The sequence below is a fragment of the Amblyraja radiata genome, chromosome 2 (assembly GCF_010909765.2).
Source record: "Amblyraja radiata isolate CabotCenter1 chromosome 2, sAmbRad1.1.pri, whole genome shotgun sequence".
In the NCBI taxonomy this organism is placed as follows: domain Eukaryota; kingdom Metazoa; phylum Chordata; class Chondrichthyes; order Rajiformes; family Rajidae; genus Amblyraja; species Amblyraja radiata.
The window spans coordinates 145,786,242-145,807,706 of NC_045957.1; the positions used below are offsets into that span (position 1 = coordinate 145,786,242).

General features: G+C 46.0%; 1 protein-coding gene across 1 annotated transcript in view; it reads left to right on the forward strand.

The window, feature by feature from the left end:
* Positions 1 to 21,465, forward strand: part of sh3bp5 (SH3 domain binding protein 5) — a 61,149-nt gene that overhangs the window by 13,445 nt on the left and 26,239 nt on the right. Inside the window, exons 2-3 of the mRNA XM_033016873.1 lie at positions 8,516 to 8,578; positions 13,547 to 13,675. Of these exons, the coding sequence (XP_032872764.1) occupies positions 8,516 to 8,578; positions 13,547 to 13,675 (192 nt within the window). The remainder of the gene's footprint in view (positions 1 to 8,515; positions 8,579 to 13,546; positions 13,676 to 21,465) is intronic.

Consider the following 21,465-nt stretch of genomic DNA (forward strand, 5'->3'; position numbering starts at 1 on the left):
ATCCCTTTCTTTTTTGTATTTGAGAAATTGATGTCATTTTGATTCAATGTTTTACCAGTTTATTATTTAATTATCTAGGCTGGAACATTTGTTAAAATAGAGATATTGACTGGTAGCATAATTAAATGTGTCTAAATTAAACAGAAATATATGGTTTGTAACTAACTAGATTATATGGAACAAAGAAGTGAAGAGATTGAAGGTTTTTTTCACTTTCCATCACAGTGAGGAATGTGGAGGAGTCACTGTGGTGGATGTTTATGTTAAAATGTATTTTGTGTGTTCCGTTGCTTTTTATTTGCATGACTGACTTGGCAAATTAAATTCCTCGTATTATTGCACGTTGTTTTTAAGGGGAGGAATACAATTCCCTCCAGTGAAAACAAGGAAAGACCATCCAGAAGGGAGACAACCCACATAGTGTTTGTTTCTTGTTTCTCTGGTTACTTGTACTTGGCAGCATTAGGAAGTTGTGTAATATCTGTTAAATGAACCAGTACATTGTGCGACCAAATGCATATCCAAAAAAATTAACATCCCAGAATTTGTTTTCTTTTAGTTTCAATCTTGAGGCCCTCACTCGTGCCTCCTCGGTACCCTGCAGCTCCGCCCTTGCTCCCCCTGGTCTCAACCTTTCAACTCCTCAGCGGTCGCATCCAACACATAAACATCCAAAATGTTCACCACCTCCAACGGGATCCCACCACGAGTCACATCTTCCCATCTCCACCCCTTTCTGCATTCTGCAGAGACCGTTCCCTTCGCAACTCCCTGGTTAACTCATCCCTTCCCACCTAAACCACCCCCTCCCCAGGTACCTACCCCTGAAACTGCAGAAGATGCAACACCTGTCCCTATATCTCCTCCCTCAGCTCTGTCCAGGGACCCCGACAGCCCATTCAGGTTAGGCAGAGGCTCACTTGCAGCTCCTCCAACCTCATCTACTGTATCCGCTGTTCAAGATGTGGTCTCTTATACATCGGCGAGACCAAACATAGACTGGGTGATCGTTTCGCTGAACACCTTCATTCAGTCCATCTGTGCCTACCTGATCTCCCGGTTGCTAAACACTTTAATTCTCCTTCCCATTCCCACATTGACATTTCTGTCCTAGGTCTCCTCCATTGTCAGAGTGAGACTAAACGCAAGTTGAAGGAACAGCATCTCATATTTCGCTTGGGCAGCTTACAGCCCAATGGTGTAACTATTGATTTCTCTAACTTCAAGTAACCCCGGCATTCCCTCTCTCTCTCTTCCTCCCACACCCATGTCACACCAGCTTCTCGTTTTCACCCAACAAATAGCTAACAATGGCCTGCTTCCTTTATTATTGTTACTCTTGTTTCCCTATCCCGTGACTTTGATGTTTTGATCGAGACCCTTCTTCACTGAAGTCTGAAGAAGGGTCTCGATCAAAACATCATAATCCTGGAGAGGGCGAAAGAGAGATAAGGAAATGTAAGGTGTGAAAACGAGACACGGGGGATGGAGATCAAGGGAAATGTAAAATAGATCATTGTTAGCTAGGAGGAGGAAAGAACAAAGCAAACGGAGATAAAATGTAAACAAGGACAGTCAGACTGATTGGAGAACTGGGAAGGGGGGAGGGTTGGAGAGAGAGGGAAGGCAAAGGTTACTTGAAGTTAAAGAAGTCAATATTCATACCGCTGTGGTGTCAGCTGCCCAAGCGAAATATGAGGTGTTGTTCCTCCAATTTGCGCTAGGCCTCACTGACAATGGAGGAGGCCCAGGACAGAAAGGTCAGTGTGGGAATGGGAGGGGGAGTAAAGTGTTTAGCAACCAGGAGATCAGGTAGGTTTAGGCAGAGTGAGCAGAGGCGTTCAGAGAAACGATCGCCGAGCCTGCGCTTGGTCTCGCCGATATTCAGGAGTCTACTCCTGGAACAGTGGATACAGTAGATGAGGTTGGAGGAGGTACGTGAATCTCTGCCTAACCTGAAAAACTGCTGGTGTCCTTGGACGGAGTCGAGGAGGGAGGAGGTATAGAGACAGGACCCCAGCTTGTGGAATGACCATTCCGCAGCCTGATAACACAGAGGGAAGCCGTTGTTCCAGAGCCTGGTGATGCACACTTTAAATCTTCTGTATCATCTGCTGGATGGGAGCAGGGAGAAGGAGTATTGACCAGGAAGGGACAAGTCTTCAACTAAGTTTTCCGAGGTAGCGTGAAGTGTAGATGGAGACAATAGTGGGACGTCTGGTCCGTGTGATGGGCTGGGCTACATCAACAACTCGCTGCAATTTCTTACGATCTTGGGTAGACCTCTTCCAAGACCAGGCTGCAATGAAACCCAACAGTATGCTTTCATGCTTTTAGTCTGAAGAAGGGTCTCGACCCCAAACGTCACCCGTTCCTTCTATCCAGATATCCTGCCTGTCCCGCTGAGTTACTCCAGCGTTTTGTGCCTTATCTAATGTCAGATTAACCTCTACCACATTGTTCACGTTGGACTTTATGGAACTGTTGCACTACAACACTGATAACTATATTCTGCACTCTTTCTTCCCCTTTCCTCAACCTAATTGAGTTTGACGTGATTGTATTTATGTATAGTATCTGACCTTGGATTACTTGCAAAACAAAGCTTTTCATTGTACCTTGATTCACGTGACAATGAAAAACTTAAACCAATCCCCTGTGATCTGGCTTTTTCATCTCATTATTTGGTAGAAACTAAGGCTTTAACTTACTGAAGATAGACACTAAAAGCTGGAGTAACTCAGCGGGGCAGTCAGCATCTCTGGAGAGGAGGAATGGGTGACGTTTTGGGTCGAGACCTTTCTTCAGACTGGTTAGGGATAAGGGAAAGGAGAGATATAGACGGTGAATGAAAGATATATTTAGCTATATTTAAGAGGGAGTTAGATGTGGCCCTTGTGGCTAAAGGGATCAGGGGGTATGGAGACAAGGCAGGTACAGGATACTGAGTTGGATGATCAGCCATGATCATATTGAATGGCGTTGCAGGCTGGAAGGGCCGAATGGCCTACTCCTGCACCTATTGTCTATGTTTGTATGATATGTAAAAAGGTAATGATGATAAAGGAAATGGCATTGTAAGCTGTTTGTAGGGTGAACATGAGAAGCTAGTGGTTCTGTAATCTCCTTGACTTTTTCTTTTCGCAAGTTTGAAACTTTCAGGTTTAAAATTCCAGCAACACTGTTCAACATTTATTGATTTATTTGAAACATGACTGAATTTTTAAATCCGAAATGCCTCTTGTGTACGTTGTGTATGGGCATCGCACTTCCAGAGGTTTGGTCCATGTCCTCTATATAGAAGCTACCGAGTTTGGGCACTGAGCCCACATGGAAAGCTGCCCGACTTTCACATCCTGTGTGCACCTGAAGCTTCTGAATTGCATACGTCCCTCACAACCCCCTGCAGAGATTCTCTGGAAGGTTGAGACCCCCTTCACCGTTGATTACAGGGTTTGCGTTTACCTGGTCGGGCGTCAAGGAGCTTGAGGCATCTGCTGCCTTTTGAGTAGGTGGTCCATTAAGTAATTTATTTAATGTTTACTTCCACCCCCTTTCAATCTGCTGATGATACCCATCCAGCTGCCCCCTTTACCCCCACTCCTGGTTTCAAATCCCACCTCTGATCATAACATTTGGTTCAGGATCCTACCTTCAATCAATGTCTATGCTACCCATAATATTTCTGGACTCCATATCCCGCCCACCACCAGCTTGAAATTGCCAGACTTTTTCTTCTACCAATCATTCCAACTCTCTAAACTACTGAACTCTCAGAGGGTGGTGGGTGCCTGGAACAGACTGCCTGGGGTGGTGGTGGTGGTGGAGGCAGATACGATAGTGGCACTAAAGAGACTTTTGGATAGACGGGTGGATATTGCAGGGAATGGGCTGTTATGGATTATGGGCAAGCAATGAGTTGGACCTGGCATCTTGTTCGGCACAGACATTGTGGGCCGAATGGCCTACTCCTGTGCTGTACTGTACTATGTTAGTCATAGAAACATGCAGTGTGGAAACAGGCCCTTCGGCCCAACTTGCCCACACCGTCCCAGCTACACTAGTCCCACCTGCCTGCGCTTGGTCCATATCCCTCCAAACCTGTCCTATCAATGTACCTGATAGGGGACCGTAAGGGGATCAGGGGGTATGGAGAGAAGGCAGGTACAGGATACTGAGTTAGATGATCAGCCATGATGATATTGAATGGCTGTGCAGGCTCGAAGGGCCGAATGGCCGACTCCTGCACCTATTTTCTATGTTTCTACCTGTCTAACTGTTTCTTAAATGTTGGGATAGTCCCAGCCTCAACTACCTCCTCTGGCAGCTTGTTCCATACACCCACCACCCTTTGTGTGAAAAAGTTATCCCTCAGATTCCTATTAAATCTTTTCCCCTTCACCATGAACCTATGTCCTCTGGTCCTCGATTCCCCTACTCTGGGCAAGAGTCTCTATGCATCTATTCCTCTCATGATTTTATACATGATTTTGCTCTGTGTACTGACATCCTTCCACTCCAAGCACGACTCTCACCTGACCCTCCCTGTCGCTCTTTCCACCTCGTTTCATGCTGTCTGCAGCCAAGCAGACTTGTCAAATTCCACAATGCCTGAGGAAAGAATTTAATGCATTGAAATCCCCTTCGTTAGAATTTCATTCTGCTGTTGTCAGTACATATAATAGTTGAACAGACTTGACGCTTCACTCTCCTGTTCTATACAATGTTATTGGCACAAAACTGGCTGAGGCCCACGTCTCTATGCAGACACACTTTAACTGCATCGTATGGTCACTGTAAAATGCCCTGCCCCATTTTGATAGAAAAAAAGAATACTGGGTTGATCAACATACCAGATTGTGGCTGAGTTTAAATCCATTCCTAGTGTCAACTAAGTTGTGCATATGCCATGGCTAACACTTGGGCTTCACTGCTTATGTGAAGCATTTATAAAAAAAACATTCTGGCAAGGAAATGTGGAAATGTCACGAATATGGAATTCGCCAAACTCAATGACAGCAGTTCATTATCATTATCATTCCTTAACACCTGGCAGTCAGCCAGAACTAGTTTGGAAAATGTGGGGTGACATTTGCTTCCCTCTGCCGGAGTCCAACAAGAAACCATGATGCTAGTTCGTTTTATTTTCGAGATAAATAGCGTGGAAACAGGTCCTTCGGCCCACCGAGTCTGTGCCGACCAGCGTTCCCCGTACACTGGCACTATCATACACACACTGGGGACAATTTACTTTCTTTACCGAAGCCAATTAACTTACAAATCTGTAAGTCTTTGGAATGTGGGAGGAAACCGGAGATCCCGGAGAAAACCCACGTGGTCACGGGGACAATGTACATACTCCGTACAGACAGCACCCGTAGTCAGGATCGAACCCGGATCTCTGGCGCTCTAAGGCAGCAACCGCATCATTTTGCCAATATGACACTTTGTTCAACAGCAGCAAACTAGTTGCAGTGTGGCATAACCTTGCTTGTGAATTGGTAACACAGCACCATGGGGTCAGCAAAAAAACAAGGAACTGCAGATGCTGTTTTAAAGTCTGAAGAAGGGTCCCAACCTGAACCATTACCCATCCATGTTCTCCAGAGATGCTGCCTGGCCCACTGAGTTACTCCAGCACTTCATGCCCTATTTTTGTTTTTAACCATGGGGCTCAGTAGCTCCAGGAGCCAGTGCTGACACCAGATATTGGTTGGTAGAAAATATGTGGTATGGAGCAGAAAGACAAGGTAAACAACACAAACCCAGCAGCATAATTGAGACTGAACCATGTATTTGGCACCATGAGGGTTAATGCCATTGCAAAAATGTCTGGGTTCAATTACCATTCCAAAAATCTGTGCACATAATCTAATCTCATGTTTCAGTATTGTGCCAAATGCTTGCACTGTTTGTTGTCTTTTGGATGAGACATGAGTATGATTTCTATCCGAATCCATTGGCAACAATTTGAAAATGGAGAATTTTCCCAGCGTCTTGGCTAATATTTACCCACTGCCAACACACAAACTCAAATTATTTGGTCATAAGTTCCTTGACGGTTATGGGATCTCATTATATACACACAGGCTGTGGTAACAGTAACTGTCCTTCAAAAGTATTTAATTGGATGCAAAATGCTTCAAGAGTTGAGATATCATGTAAACACAAATGTATTTACTTTCCTTGTTGATGAAAAACATATTTGTTGTTTGCAAACTACACAACAGTCTTTGCATGAAATCCAATCCACTTAAACGACTGGCTGACAGTTCATTGGAATAATTTGCTGGAAGATTAAATGCATTAGGACTGTACTGCTAACTGTACTCCACATATGACTTTCTGTTTTTATCCCCTTGCTGTTACTGAAACTACTTCTATTTTTTTTTCCGAATTAAGAGCAGGACCTTCTTGCCTACTTAGAGACATAGAAAAATAGGTGCAGGAGTAGGCCATTCAGCCCTTCGCCATTCAATATGATAATGGCTGATCATCCAATGAGTATCCTGTACCTGCCTTCTCTCCATACTCCCTGATCCCTTTAGCCACAAGGGCCACATCTAACTCCCTCTTAAATATAGCCAATGAACTGGCCTCAACTACCTTCTGTGGCAGAGAATTCCAGAGATTCACCACTCTCTGTGTGAAAAATGTTTTTCTCATCTTGGTCCCAAAGGATTTCCCCTTTACGCTTAAACTGTGACCCCTTGTCCTGGACTTCCCCAACATCGGGAACAATCTTCCCAAACTTTCTCAGGATTCTATAATTCACTACATCTTGTTACAAACTTTTGTTAATTAGGTTCACATTAATTCAAATGGTACAAGTTACCTAGCAATTCATTTTTTACGGACTCTAGATTTGTGCCTGACTGTATTTGCACTTACCATTCATTTTCTCAACTAATTTCATCCTTTTTTTACTGACTTCACAAGTGAAAATTGTTTTCGCTGAATGGAGTATTGAATTCTACATAGAGAACGGTCTCAACTTGAAACATCACCCATTCCTTGTTCTCCAGAGATGCTGCCTGTCCCGCTGAGTTTCACCAGCATTTTGTGTCTGTTTAGAGTCTACACAGTTCTGGAAGTCTACAGGTTTTTCATGGCCTATTTAAAAACAAACTTTCTTGCTGATCGAATCTTGATAGGAGTAAAGGCCCTGTCCCATGATGCGAGTTCACCCAAGAGCAGTGGCGGACTGGGTCTAAAAATATTGGTTGCCAGGAGACAAAGGGGGCCCACTTCATCAGGGGCCCACTTGCCATCGGGCAAGCTGACACCCTGGCCAGTCCGCCACTGCCCAAGAGCTCTCCCGAGTTTAAAACAAAATCAAACTCGTGGTCAGTACGTAGAATGTACGTAGCAGGTACGTCGGGGCTCGTGGACGACTCGTAGCGCTAACGGCAGGTACTCGGGAACCGCGGTAAGTTCGTGAAACTCGTGAAGTTTTTTCAACAGTGTGAAAAATTTCCAAGAGTAAAAAAATACTCGTGATGAAGTACCACGAGGTTGATTTTTTTTTTAAACTCGGGAGAGCTCTTAGGTAAACTCGCATCGTGGGACAGGCCCTTAACGGTTTGAGTTTGGACTTCCCAATTACAAGTGAGGTAAGGAGAATGATACATCTGCAGCTTCGATGCAGTGATCACTTCTGCTGACTTTGTTTCCGTGTGTTGTTACAACTTGTGCAATGACTAATATCAGACCAGTGCTTCCTGGTAAGATTCAAAGTGTTGTTATTGGAGGGGGGAGGTGGGCAATCTCCCATTTTTTCTCCTTTTAGCTGGTTAATAGAGAAGGAAATGCAATAAGATGCATAATCAGTTGCCTCTTGAAGTTACCATTTTGCCATTCACAAGCGGATGAAACTTTTAATTAGCTCTGGGTAGGTGCAAAGGTGGGGTTACAAAGGTATGTTTGTTTAGGTGCGAGCGAACCAACTTCTGACTGTTTTATCGCTCCACCTCCTGCCCAGCTAAAGTTGGCACCTTGTCATGTGAAGATGGTGCGAAACGGCTGATGATTTATTGTGAAGCACATTTACACCACCTGAAGATTAGCTTCAAGCCATTTGATTTTCTTCTCTCCTTGCTTTGCAATATTTCTAATATTAGAGAATACGTGATCATGACATCAGTACTGCCAGGTACTTGGAGTGTAACTATTTTTGTCGTAAGTTAATACCACAGTTCTTCCAAATTGTCCAGGAGGCTGTTGGAAATTCATTTCAAAATGCTTGCACGATTGACTTGAAAAAGGCCTGTCCATCTTGAGCTATCTAGGTTCAACAGGATATGAATCATGTCTATGTTAGCTAAATGTAAACATTTCCCAGGGGCAAGCACTTCCTTTTGTTTTTATACTTTTTGCATTTAGGACACTCAATGAGAGGGATAACAACAATCGGCTTGGAGATTTTGAGAAGTTTAAAGATGCACCTTGTGCTATATGTTTAGTCTTTAACTTTACCTAGTTTGAATCTTCAACTATTTTCCTTATTGTGTTCTAGGGGGAACTCGAGAAGCTGAACCAGTCGACAGAGGCTATTAATCGCCAGGAAACTGAACTAGAGGTAAATATTATGGAATGAGGTCATGCAGCCCATCAAGCCCATACTGATTTCTAGGGGAGCAATCCCACCTGTCCCATTTCCCTGTAGGCCTCAAATTTATTCCCTCCCGCACATGGCCATCAAATCCTTTTTTACTTTTTTTGCCGTTAACCGACATAAGATGTTTTACAGTTGCTGGTTTAACTAACCAGCGTGTTATGGGGATACGGGAGGATCTGGGGGAAATCCTTCACCTGAGAGAACACAAGGTCCAGGATTGAACCAGGGTCCATGAAGCTGTGACGCAGCAGCAGAACTGACTGTGCCATCGGAAGGGAACCAGTATTTACTTTAGTGATACAACATGAAAGCAGGCCATTCGGCCCACCGAATCCATGCCGACCCGTTCACACTAGGTCTATGTTATCCCACTTTCTCATCCACTCTCTACACATTAGAGGCTATTGGGTTTTTTTTTGAACAAGGGCCAATGAACCTTCTAACCTGCCTGTCTTTGGGAAGCGGAAGGAAGCCAAGCTGCCAATTTTTGTGTCATAAGTGATAGGAGTGGAATTTGGCCATTTGGCCCATCAAGTCTACTCTGCCATTCAATCATGGCTGATCTATCTCTCCTAACCCCATTCTCCTGCCTTCTCCCCATAACCACGGACACCTGTGCTAATCAAGAATCTATCCATCTCTGCGTTAATAAATATCCATTTACTTGGCCTCTACAGCCTTCTGTGGAAAAGAATTCCACAGATTCACCACCCTGAATTATCTACGCGTTTAACACAGATTGAAATAATTGAAATAATTTAATTGCCACACAACCAAGGTCGGTGGTATTTGGGTTGCCAGCAGTGGTACAATAATAAAGAACACAACCACAATAAAAAATTTACACAAACATCCACCACAGCATTCATCACTGTGGTGGAAGGCACAGAGCTTGGCCAGTCCTCCTCCATTTCCCCCCGTGGTCGGGACCACCACCCTCCACAGCCGTTGCTGCGGGCGTCCAGATGGTAAGGGACAAAGTCAAAGTCAAGGTGAGCCCAGGATCGGCTCTTTCCAACCAGAGACCGCGGCTTCAGGCTGGTGTAGGCCGCAGGCCGGCGGTCAAAGTTTTAAAGTACCTGCCGTGCCGCAGCCGGAAGCACCGCAGTCTGCAGGGCCGGCGGTCGAAGCTCCCCTCCAGGGGAGATGATAAGTCCATGCCGCACCCGCGGTAGAAGACGGCCGCGGGCCGGCAGTGATGGCTTCTTCTTCCCCCCGGGTCCTCCACGAGGGATCCCGGGCTGTAGACGCCGCACCAGCTGGAGTTCTGCAGACCGCGGCTTCAGGCTGCTGGCTGCCGCGGGCCAGCGTAACGGAGCGCTCCCCTCCAGCGAGGGCTCGCCTGCTCCACGCTGAGAGTCCACGCTGTGCCCGCCGCTGAAGCTCCGGGCGCGTCTCCGGGAAAGTCGGCGCCGATCCTTGCTGTTAGGCCACGGGGTAGGCGACCTGAAAAAGTCGCCTCTCCATGGAAGAGGCGGCCGAAACGGTTTCCCCCTCACCCCCCCACACATAACACACAAGGAAACATTAAAAACAGACTTTAAACATACTAAAAAAATTAAAAAAGTTGAAAAAAGACGGACACGCTGCCGACAGGCTGCTGCCAGTGCAGCGCCCCCTACCAAATTCTTTGTCACTTGACCCTGTAGAAGACTATCATTAAATATTGATGTTGTATGTACAGAAATGACTGCAAACTTTATCAAACCAGATCAATTAGTGCAAAGTCCTTTTCTTCCTCAGATATTTGGACAGGACGATGATCCTGGATTGCAAGGCCCCATGTCTGACAGGACATTGGGCCGAATGTTCCGAAGTGTCAGACTGAATTCTGTGCTCCAGCTTCTGGAGTAGGACTTCATCATTTGAAACTTTTAACCAAAAAGCAGCAGTTGTGCTAATTAACCAACGATGACCTCTTGTATCTTTGTAACTGAAGACATTAAAAAAAGAAAACAAGCAGTTCTCAATTTGCAAGAGTTATTTTGGGAAGGCCTTTGAGTGAGACAATTTAATGGGAAGCGAGAACCTAATTAGGACAACATTTTGAAGGTTAATTACAAAAGTTACTGATGAAACATACTTTGGGAGATGGTTACAATTGTCCAATGTTTAACAAGGACATTGAAAATGGTTAACATTGTGGGCAATGTTCCCAATGTTGGGCGAGTCCAGAACCAGGGGCCACAGTCTTAGAATAAAGGGGAGGCAATTTAAGACTGAGGTGAGAAAAAACTTTTTCACCCAGAGAGTTGTGAATTTGTGTAATTCCCTGGATGGATTTAAGAGAGAGTTAGATAGAGCTCCAGGGGCTAGTGGGATCAAGAGATATGGGGAGAAGGCAGGCACGGGTTATTGATTGGGGATGATCAGCCACGATCACAATGAATGGCGGTGACTAGTGGGGTGCCGCAAGGCTCTGTGCTGGGACCCCAGTTTACAATATAAACGTATAAACGATTTAGACAATAGAATTAAATGTGTCACCTCCAGGTTTGCGGATGACACAAAGCTGGGTGGCAGTGTGGGCTGCGATGAGGATGCTATGAGGCTGCAGGGTGACTTGGATGGATTGGGTGAGTGGGCAGATGCATGGCAGATGCAGTATAATGTGGATAAATGTGAGGTTATCCACTTTGGTGGCAATAACAGGGAGGCAGATTAATAGACAATAGGTGCAGGAGTAGGTCATTCGGCCTTTCGATATGATCATGGCAGATTAGGAAAGGGGAGGTGCAAATTGACCTGGGTGTGCATGTACATCAGTCACTGAAAGTAAACATGCAGGTACAGCAGGCAGTGAAGAAAGCTAATGGCATGTTGGCCTTCATTGCCAGAAGATTTGAGTGTAGGAGCAAGGAGGTCCTACTGCAGTTGTACAGGGCCCTGATGAGACCGCACCTGGATTATTGTGTGCAATTTTGGTCTCCTAATTTGAGGAAGGACATTTTTACTATTGAGGGAGTGCAACGTAGGTTTACCAGGTTAATTCCTGGGATGGTGGGACTGACATATGATGAAAAATGAGTGGACTGGGCTTGTATTCATTGGAATTTAGAAGGATGAGAGGAGATCTTGTAGAAGTATATGACATTCTTCAAGGATTGGACAGGCTAGATGCAAGAAAAAAATTCCCGATGTTGGGGGAGTCCAGAACCAGGTCACAGTTTAAGAATAAGGGGTAGGCGATATAGGACTGAGATGAGGAAAATCTTCTTCACCCAGAGAGTTGTGAATCTGTGGAATTCTCTGCCACAGAAGGCAGTGGAGGCCAATTCACTAGATGTTTTCAAGAGAGAGTTAGATTTGGGCTGAAGGAATCAAGGGATATGGGGGAAAAAAAGGAACGGGATACTGATTTTAGATGATCAGCCGTGATCATATTGAATGTCGGTGCTGGCCGAAGGGCCGAATTGCCTACTCCTGCACCTATCTTTCTATGTTTCTATGACTTCCCAGGATCAAGAATGTCACTTAAAAAACATAACCTCTTATTCACCTCGTTATCCATCTTCATGCTCTTTACAAACACTTTTTCTCGACAGTGAAAACTTTGTCCAAGGGAATTCCATCTGCCAATCCTAATGAAAATATTGTACATGGAGCTGAGAATTAGCTGGAACATTTGCCAGCACTTTCTGCAACTAAACATTGGGAATTTATTACAAGAGGTGGACAAATTCCTTTGTTTTACACAAGGCAGTTCCTTTTATAATTTGTCGTGAGATGTCAGGCTGAAGTACTGTTCCCAACACATATAATGTGTCACGAATTACAAGCTGTTCTCTAAATCAATAACAATTTGCTATTACTTTTTTTGTAATACTGCATGGACACAGGCCCTTCGGCCCATCAGGTCCGCACCGACCAGCGATCCCCGCACATTAACACCATGCTACACACACTAGGGACTATTTACATTTATACCAAGCCAACTAATGTACAGACCTGTACGTCTTTGGAGTGTGGGAGGAAACTGAAGATCTTGTAGAAAACTTGCGTGCACGGGGAGAACGTACAAACTCGGTACAAACAGCACCGGTCATCAGGATTGAACCTGGATCTCTGGCGCTGTAAGGCAGCAGCTCCACCAATGAGCCGCCGTGCTGCCCTTACTACTGTATGATTCAATTACAAAATTTCTGCATAAAAGCCCATTATAATATAGGACATTACAGCACAGGAACAGGCCCTTCAGCCCACTATGTCTTTGCTGAACATGTCACCAGGTTAAACTCGTCTTCTATGTCTGCAAGTGATCCATATCCCTCCATTCCCCTACATATCTACATGCCTATATAAAAGCCTCTTAAACGCCCCTATTGTACCTGCCTCCTTCACTTCCCATTGAACATTAATTATTTTGAATTATTCCATAGGTTCTTATAGTACATGCCAATTTTACAGGCCATATTGATTTTGGCAAACTAAATCCATCTATCTGATTTTTAAATTATAATGATGCAGAATGAGATCATGTGGTCGGTCGGGTCAGTCCTACCCCCAGTAGTGCAATTTCATTTCATCCACCCCCCTCCACCAACCATTCTTCACATCTGCGTGGCGTAAAGGATGAGATTTTGGGTGTAACTGTTGACAATGAAACTAGGCGGTGGGACAAGTGTAGCTGGGGCACGTTGGCTGGTGTGGGCAAGTTGGGCCGAAGGGCCTGTTTCCACACCGTATCACTCCATGACTCGAAGTGGAGATTGCAGGATTTAAAGACACAGTATATCTGTTTGGTGTTACTGTCCTTTGGGGGGGAATCATCTGGGCACACTGGCAGAAGAGGGAAATGGGATTGATACTGTTTTTCACATGACGTGTATTGACTTTCAATGCTTATTGTAGGACTCCCTTTGGAAATGTTGAAACTATTTTCTGGCTGACACGCTCTGAGCCCTGATCACGTCCGCTGTTGTCTTGCAGGAAGGCCGGCAGAAGTTTCGAACGGTTTTAGTTGAAGCCACTGTTAAGCTTGATGAAGTAGGGAAGAAGGTCGGAAAAGCGGTGGACGATTCCAAGCCATACTGGGAGGCCCGAAGAGTCACACGTCAGGTAAAGGAATGAACTTTGCATTCTGTTTCTAAGTTGGGAAGTTTCTTCATTTGCTTTCTCACACTATGGAAAGGAACAATAATTTAGAGTCATAGAGTGATACAGTGTGGAAAAGGGTCCAACATGTCCCAGCGACACTAGTCCCACCTGCCCGCGTTTGGTCCATATCCCTCCAAACTTGTCCTATCAATTTGACCATGTTCAAGTGAAGAATTAATTTTGAGCCAGATAACACGGCCTAAATCCATGGTCATCTTACGGAGGAACTAGACGGTGACCCGGCTGATAATTAACCTTCATATTATATAACTTAAACAACGTCATCTCAATGATGGGGTGGGGAAATTGTTTGCTACAGTGTGATAATAACCTTATGTGATAAGGTCTGGACTTTAGTCTGTTTTGACTATTTTACTGTTGTAATGTTCTTTGCACAAATCATGTTCTCGGGGTATCTAAACCTAAATTTTAGTAGTTACTTAAGTTATGATGTCGGATGGAAGCTGCATACCCAAATCTCGTTGCACTTGTGTACAATGACAATAAAAGATATTATTATTATTATTATTATTATTATTATTATTATTATTATTATTATTATTGTCTGTAAAGAACTTGCAGTGGCCTGAGATTGTGACGGCACTGTGCAAATCCTTGACACAAAACTTAGTGTTCTGGGAATTGCAAGTTCTTGCTGAATAACTGGTTCATTGCAGCCTCGGATTTTTTAAGATCGTGAGTGTGTTCTTTGAACTTGCCAGTTTAATGAATGACAAGCTGCGAATTGTCGTTGGCTTCTGCCACCACCGCCAACTGATGCCACCTCATGAAGCCTTGAAGCTTTTTGTGTGATTATGCCCGCATTAGTTTCATCAATGTGTAAGAAGGAACTGCAGATGCTGGTTTAAACTGAAGATAGACACAAACTGCTGGAGTAACTCAGCGGGAGAGGCAGCATCTCTGGAGAGAAGGAATGGGTGACTTTTCGGGTCGAGACCCTTCTGAAAGTCGGGCCTCGACCTGAAACTTCATATTGTGTTCATATTGTTATCTATTTAACACATCGTTTTGTCCCACTGTTGATTCTGGCCAGTGTCCATTTGAAATCTGGACAAGTAATGATTCATATTGGAGTTCTATTTGCCGTGATCATTTTACAAATTAAATCAGCTTGTGAATTTACAAATATTCAAAACCACATGTTAAATAGCAGAGGCTTTATTTTAAGCATGAGTCTTCTACCAATCCTAATTTCTCTTGGGAATATCTATATTTGGCATTTACTTGAGGTCAGTGCTAATTTCTTGATCTGATAATATCAAAAACCATAAAGAAAGAGCTAATTGTTTGAATGCCTGGGAATGAACTGTTAAAAGTAGATGTGGTAAGATTTCTCCAAAATTATATATTTAAAATTTTGATATTTCATTCAACTCCAACAAATTCAAATGTCCTCTGCATATTTGTCCTGCCCGTTATTTTGCCATTTAGTATTTTGTTGTTGAGCAGCCTGTTAAATAATGACAATTGGGTTAGGTCAGGGGGCCAATGGAATGAAGAGCTTGTTAAGTATAATATGTATGTGGCATAAAACATGTGAGTAAACAAAGTAAGGGCGGAAGAATTGATTTGAATAAATTGAAATAGAAGGTGAGCAAATTTCACACATGCAACTAATCGAACCGTAATAGGAAAGAAAATGAGCAAAAAAAGATGAAGGAGCACAAAACAAATCAGACGAAGTAAAACCTGGATCAGCGTTAGTGGTGCCATTATCTCTTGGCTGGGCTGAACCTTAAAGATCACAGTGTCAATGGGACGCGCTGTGTTGTGATCTTTGGGACTATTTAATGTATATAGCTTCCAGTTACTAATCTATGGAAATTGTTTCCCCACCCCCCTGCCGTAAAATATACTACTTCTATTGTATTTATATATTTATCCAAAATTAAATAAATATTGTGATGACGTATTGTTGTGGACTAGATAGGGCGGATGCACAGAGTCATTTAAATAGAGAAGGGGAATCAAGAACCAGAGGATATAGGTTTAAGGTGAGAAGGGAAAAATATATTAAGAACCTAAGGGGCAACATTTTCACATAGATTGTGGTGGCTATATGAAATAAGTTGTCAGAGGAGATACTTAAACAACATTTGGATAGATTCATGGATAGGAAAGGTTTAAGGGATATGGGCTAAACGTGAGCAGGTGGGAGTAGTGCGGATGGGGCACCTTGGTCAGCATGGGTAATCTGGGCCGAAAGATTTGTTTATCAAGTGCGAAAGAACATGTGAAATACAGACCTTGGAGTGCCGTAAGCCCTGGGCAGTTCATCAAAGAATCGTTTTCTCTGCCTGTCTTGTTTCTGTGTGTCGTGCCCATGTGAGAGTTGTGTGTGGACTTTTGCCTTGCATAGCCAAGGGCTGGTGTGTCTGGAGAACAAGTTTGCACAAGCCTGTTGGACTGAGATATCTGTATCTTCTATGTTATAATAATTCTTGAACTGCTAATGTATTAAGGCACATCTAAGGAAAATGTTCTTGGAGCAGAATTAGGCAATTCGGCCCATCAAGTCTGCTCTGTTCCGGAAGTGGCGGTGCTGTTGAACGGCTGTGGTTCGCCTGCAGTCCGTCTGTTTTTACTTTTTTGTGTTGTTTTTTTTGTCTTGTCTAGTTAAATTTTTGGTTATTAGGTTGTGTCATGTGTGGGTGAGGGGCTGAAACAGGGCTTTCTGTCTCTCCCTTCGGGGGAATGCGACTTTTTCTTGTCGTATCCCCCTTCTCTGCCTCCGTCTGCGCTGAGGCCTAATGGCGGAGCTGGCGACCTCCAACCAGCGATCGACCTCGAGGCTCCGGAGGTAGAGCCAGCCAGGACTCACCAACACGAGGCTGGCCGTCTTCGAGCTGTGGCGGCGTTCGGGCGCTCCAGTGGCAGCGGCACGGCTTGGCGCTCCGGTGAGGGCAGCCCGGCGCGGGGCTGAGACGGTGCTGGCTGAGACGCTCCGGTGGCAGCGGCACGGCTCGGCGCTCCGGTGAGGGCGGCCCGGCGCGGGGCTGGGACGGTGCTGGCTGAGATGCTCCGGTGGCAGCGGCACGGCTCGGCGCTCCGGTGAGGGCGGCCCGGCGCGGGGCTGAGACGCTCCGGTGAGGGGCTGGGACGGCGCTCCCGTGAGGGCGGCCCAGTTCGAGGCTGGGACCGCGCTCCAGTGGCTGAGACGGCCCGGCGCGGGGCGGAGACGGTGCTCCGGTAGCTGAGGCGGCTTTCTGGCGGCGGCGACCTGAATCCGGGGCTCGGCCGCGGGCCAGTGGACGACATCGTCGGGTGCTCGCAGGTCACAGGCTGGTGCCTGTTTTCTGGAGCTCCCGCGGCAACAGCAGCGTCCGCTGGACTGGAGGGCGGCAGCTTCGACCACCCCCGGGCCGCGGAGCTTGAACCGGCCCGTTCGCGGAGCTCGGTGAGCCGCGGGACTGACTTTCCATCGCCCGGGGGGGTATCGCCTCAGCGCAGAGGAAGAATGAGGAGGGAAGAGACAGTAACCCTAAGATTTTTGCCTCCATCACAGTGAGGAGGTGCTTGGTGAACTCACGGTGGTGGATGTTAATTTGTGTTTATTGTGTGTTTTGTTGTTTATTATTATATGTATGGCTGCAGGCAACGACATTTCGTTCAGACTGAAAGGTCTGAATGACAAATATAGGATCTAAATCTAAGTCTAAATCTAAGTCTGCCATTCAATCATGGCTGATCTATCTCTCCCTCTCAACCCCATTCTCCTGCCTTCGACCCATAACCCCCCCGGACACCCTTTCTAATCAAGAATTTGTCAATCTCTGCCTTTTTAATATCCATTGACTTGGCCTCTCCACAGCTGTCTGTGGCAATGAATTCCACAGGTTCACTAAATAAATTCCTCCTCATCTTTATTGTAAAGGTTTATCCTTTTATTCTTAGGACGTGGCCTCTGGTCCTAGACTGTCCAGCTAGTGGAAACATACTCTTCACACTCACTCTATCTAGGTGGGATGTATGAAATACAGATGATGATTTGAGATTAGCTGTGAAACAATAGGTCGGCAAAGTTTTGAACACGAGTCATTATTCCGTTTTTTTTTAACTGTGTTGGTGTGCAGTGTGTTGTTATTTGTAACTGGAATCCAGCTCTGTATGGCCTCCCTTCCACATACCATTGTTCTCATTGTGAGCAGAGTTTGCTAAACCCACCAACAACACAAGCTTAGGTGAAATGACAACGTTAGCTTGTCAAGCCATTCATTCATTCAATCTGCCTGTGTGTGTGTGTGTGTGGGGGGGGAATCAAGGAGCAGGCAAGCTGCTTGTTGCTAAAGATACACACAAAATGCTGGAGTAACTCAGCGGGTCAGGCAGCATCTCTGGAGAGAAGGAACTGACGATGTTTGCAGTCGAGACCCTTCTCCAGTCTGAAGACCGCTGAGTTACTCCAGCATTTTGTGTCTATCTTCGGTTTAAACCAGCATCTGTGGTTCCTTCCTTCACAAGCTGCTTGTTGCTGTTATTCCAAATCTTCTTATTCAGATACATTCCTATGTTGTGAGGAAAGAAAGCAGTCCTTCAGAAACAGCTGTGTTAATAAGTCGATTTGTGCTGGCTGTGGCAAATCAGGGGCTGGAGTTGTCATGAGTAATTGTTGTTGAATCTCCTGTGGAGTTCAATGCTGGGGCCCAGTCTTATTGAGACGTCCCACTGATTTTTAACATGGATTGTTGGTCTGCTTATTAGGAGACTAAGAGCAAAATAAGTCATGGAGTCATACAGTGTGGAAACAGGCCCTTCAGCCCAAAATGCCCAACAGGTCCCATCTTATTAGTCCCACATGCCTGCATGTGGCCCATCTATATAATTAAAAGTCTAAACTTGACCACTGCATTGTATATTGATTTTAGAAAAAACGCTACCACTTATGGCTGTGATATTTGGCCATCTTACTCAGAGTCCCCCTCCGCTCATCAGGTGCAGAGGATTTTTCCCATCGTGAAAAATAAAAGTTATTAGTGTTTAAAAAATGTTGAAATTCTCTCTCCTGTCAATCACACCATGAAGGCCACGCCCCTTGTGGTGGAAGGGGAGGGGCTATAAACCCGGAAGTGTGGGCGTGGCTCAGTCTCTGCAAGATGGGGGAGAGAGAGGCCACGAATCTCTGTGAGCGGTGAACCAACTGAATACACTGAGTGTCTACTGAAATGTGAGTGTGGTTTTTAATGTGGTGTTTTTGAGGTGTTTTATGTGGTTTCACCCTGCTTGAAATGGTATGAAGCTGCACTTGAATTTGGTGGCCTTGCACCCTGCTTGAAATGGTATGAAACTGCACCTGAATTTGGTGGCCTTGGACCTTGCTTGAAATGGTTTGAAACTGCACTTGAATTTGATGGCCTTGCACCCTGCTTGAAGTAGTAGGAAACTGCACTTGAATTTGGTGGCCTTGCACCCTGCTTGAAATGGTAGGACACTGCATTTGAATTTGGTGGCCTTGCACCCTGCTTGAAATAGAATTTCAAGGAATAGCCGTGAGTCAACTGCCAGCCCACCAGCCGTGAGTGAGTGAGCTGCCAGCACAACAGGCTTGAGTGACTGAGCTGCCAGCCCAAGAAACCATTTGGCCCACAATGTCCATACTAGCCCTCTGGAAACCAGTCCCTTCAGCCCACAACACCCATACTAGCCAGGGCTCAAAATTAGCAGTTGCCCGGGTGCCATTGACCACTCAAAGTGCAGCCGGGCAACCTAAATGCCAACTCATTTTGCCCGGCTTGGCAATCAAATACTGGTTTATACCGATAGACACAAAAAACTGGAGTAACTCCGCAGCATCTCTGGAGAATAGGAACGTGACGTTTCGTGTCGATGGCGGCGGCTGTATTCATCTAGTATCTTTGATTGTGGGGCAAAGATACTGGGTGCGCGGTGGCAAAGGATCGCTGCGAATGACGGGCCCCGAACAGCGGCCGTGACAGCGATTCCATCGCCTCCTCCTCCCGCACCCCGCCCGGCGGAAGGAACCTCCCTCTCTCCCTCCTCCCGGCCTCAGCGTGCGGGAGGGGTTGTGAATTTGCAGGCAGCCGCCGCTATCGCCCTGATAATGGCCACTGCTTAAAAAATCCGCCAACGGCGCTTTCACAGCCCCTCCCGCACGCCGAGGCCGGGAAAGAGGGAGGGGGGAGGCGGAGGCCTCCTTCCGCCGTCTGAAGCAGCTGCACGACAGATCCTATAGCTATAGGAACTTTGAGCTGCACCGCTCGGCCCCGCACCTTCCTGTCGGCTGGCGGAGGAGGGGAGGCGGTGGCGTAGAGGCGGCGGCACTTTGGCGTTGGACAGGGACGTCCAAGGCAGCGGGGCAATGTTGTCCGAGGAGCGCTGACCTTCCTTCCTCCCCACCTCCTCTGCCCCTTCCACCCCACCCTCTCACTCTCTCTTGTACGCCCCCTCCACCCCTCTTATCCTGGGACCCCTCCGCTCCATCCCGCACTGATCCCCATTCCCTCCTCTATTCAGTCCTCACTGACATCCCCTGTGCTCCCCTCCCCATCTACCCCCCCCCCCCAATCTATTCATCACCCTACCCACCTAGTATTGATACTCCTGCCACCCCCCCCCCCACCCCCACCCCCCCATCCATCCTACACTGGTCCCCCAATTCATCCTGTACTAACCCCACTTCCCATCCATCCTGCACTTCTCCCACCCCCCCCCCCCCCCCATTCATCCTGTACTGACCCACCCTCCATTTACCCTGCACCAATCCCCCCCATCCATCCCATACTGATCCCCTATTCATCTATTACTGATCCCCTCATGCATCCTGTACTGGTCCCCTCATCCATCCTGCACAGACCCTCCGATCCACACTGTCCTGCCCCCCCCCCCCCCCCCCGCAATTCATCCTGTACTGATCCCCCCCCATTCATCCTGTGCTGACAACCCCCCCCAATCCATCTTGTACTGATCCCCCCCCCCATTCAAGAAGAATGGGGGGAACAGTTTGAAGAAGGGTCTCGGCCCGAAACGTTGCATATTTCCTTAGCTCCATAGATGCTGGCTTACCCGCTGAATTTCTCCAAGCATTTTAGTCTACCCCTATTCATCCTGTACTGATCCCCCCCCCCCAATCCTTTTGTGCTGACCCCCCATTCAACACCACTGACATCTCCCCTCACAATTTTACATACTCCAACCAACACGTACTAATTCACCTGCCTCAGTCCATCCATTCCGCACCGATTGCCTTCTCAAACCCCCCACCGCCACCTATCCACCCCGCACTGATTCACACACCCCCTGACCCTATTGTGCTTCATGGTCTTCAGAGCGAACATTGACTATGTTTGATAACGGATTGCAATCAAATGTGTTTTAATTCCCAATGTTATTATTTGTTTTGACACCTTTAAACATATTACCAAAAGAACATTTGCTGCAGTTATGTCCTTTGGCCATCTCTTGCCAGTTAGTGTAATGTTTAACCTGTCAGATGGGTATAGTCGGTTTTAACAGCTATTCTCATAAAATGCCTTTAGAAATTTCCTTGCAACCTGTATATTTTGTTGTGGATAAATTAAGTGGGAAGCGAGAGTGTTTCTGTACCAATAGCAATAACGACCCATGCTATGGCCATGTCATGGTAATTTTCGGTCCTTCACAGAAAACATGCTTGCATCAATTGCAATGTGTGAAAAGAGTTGAGATATTGTATTGTAATTTTGCTGCATGTCATTGCGGTATATATAATGTCTTGATTGGTGAATATGTTTAGT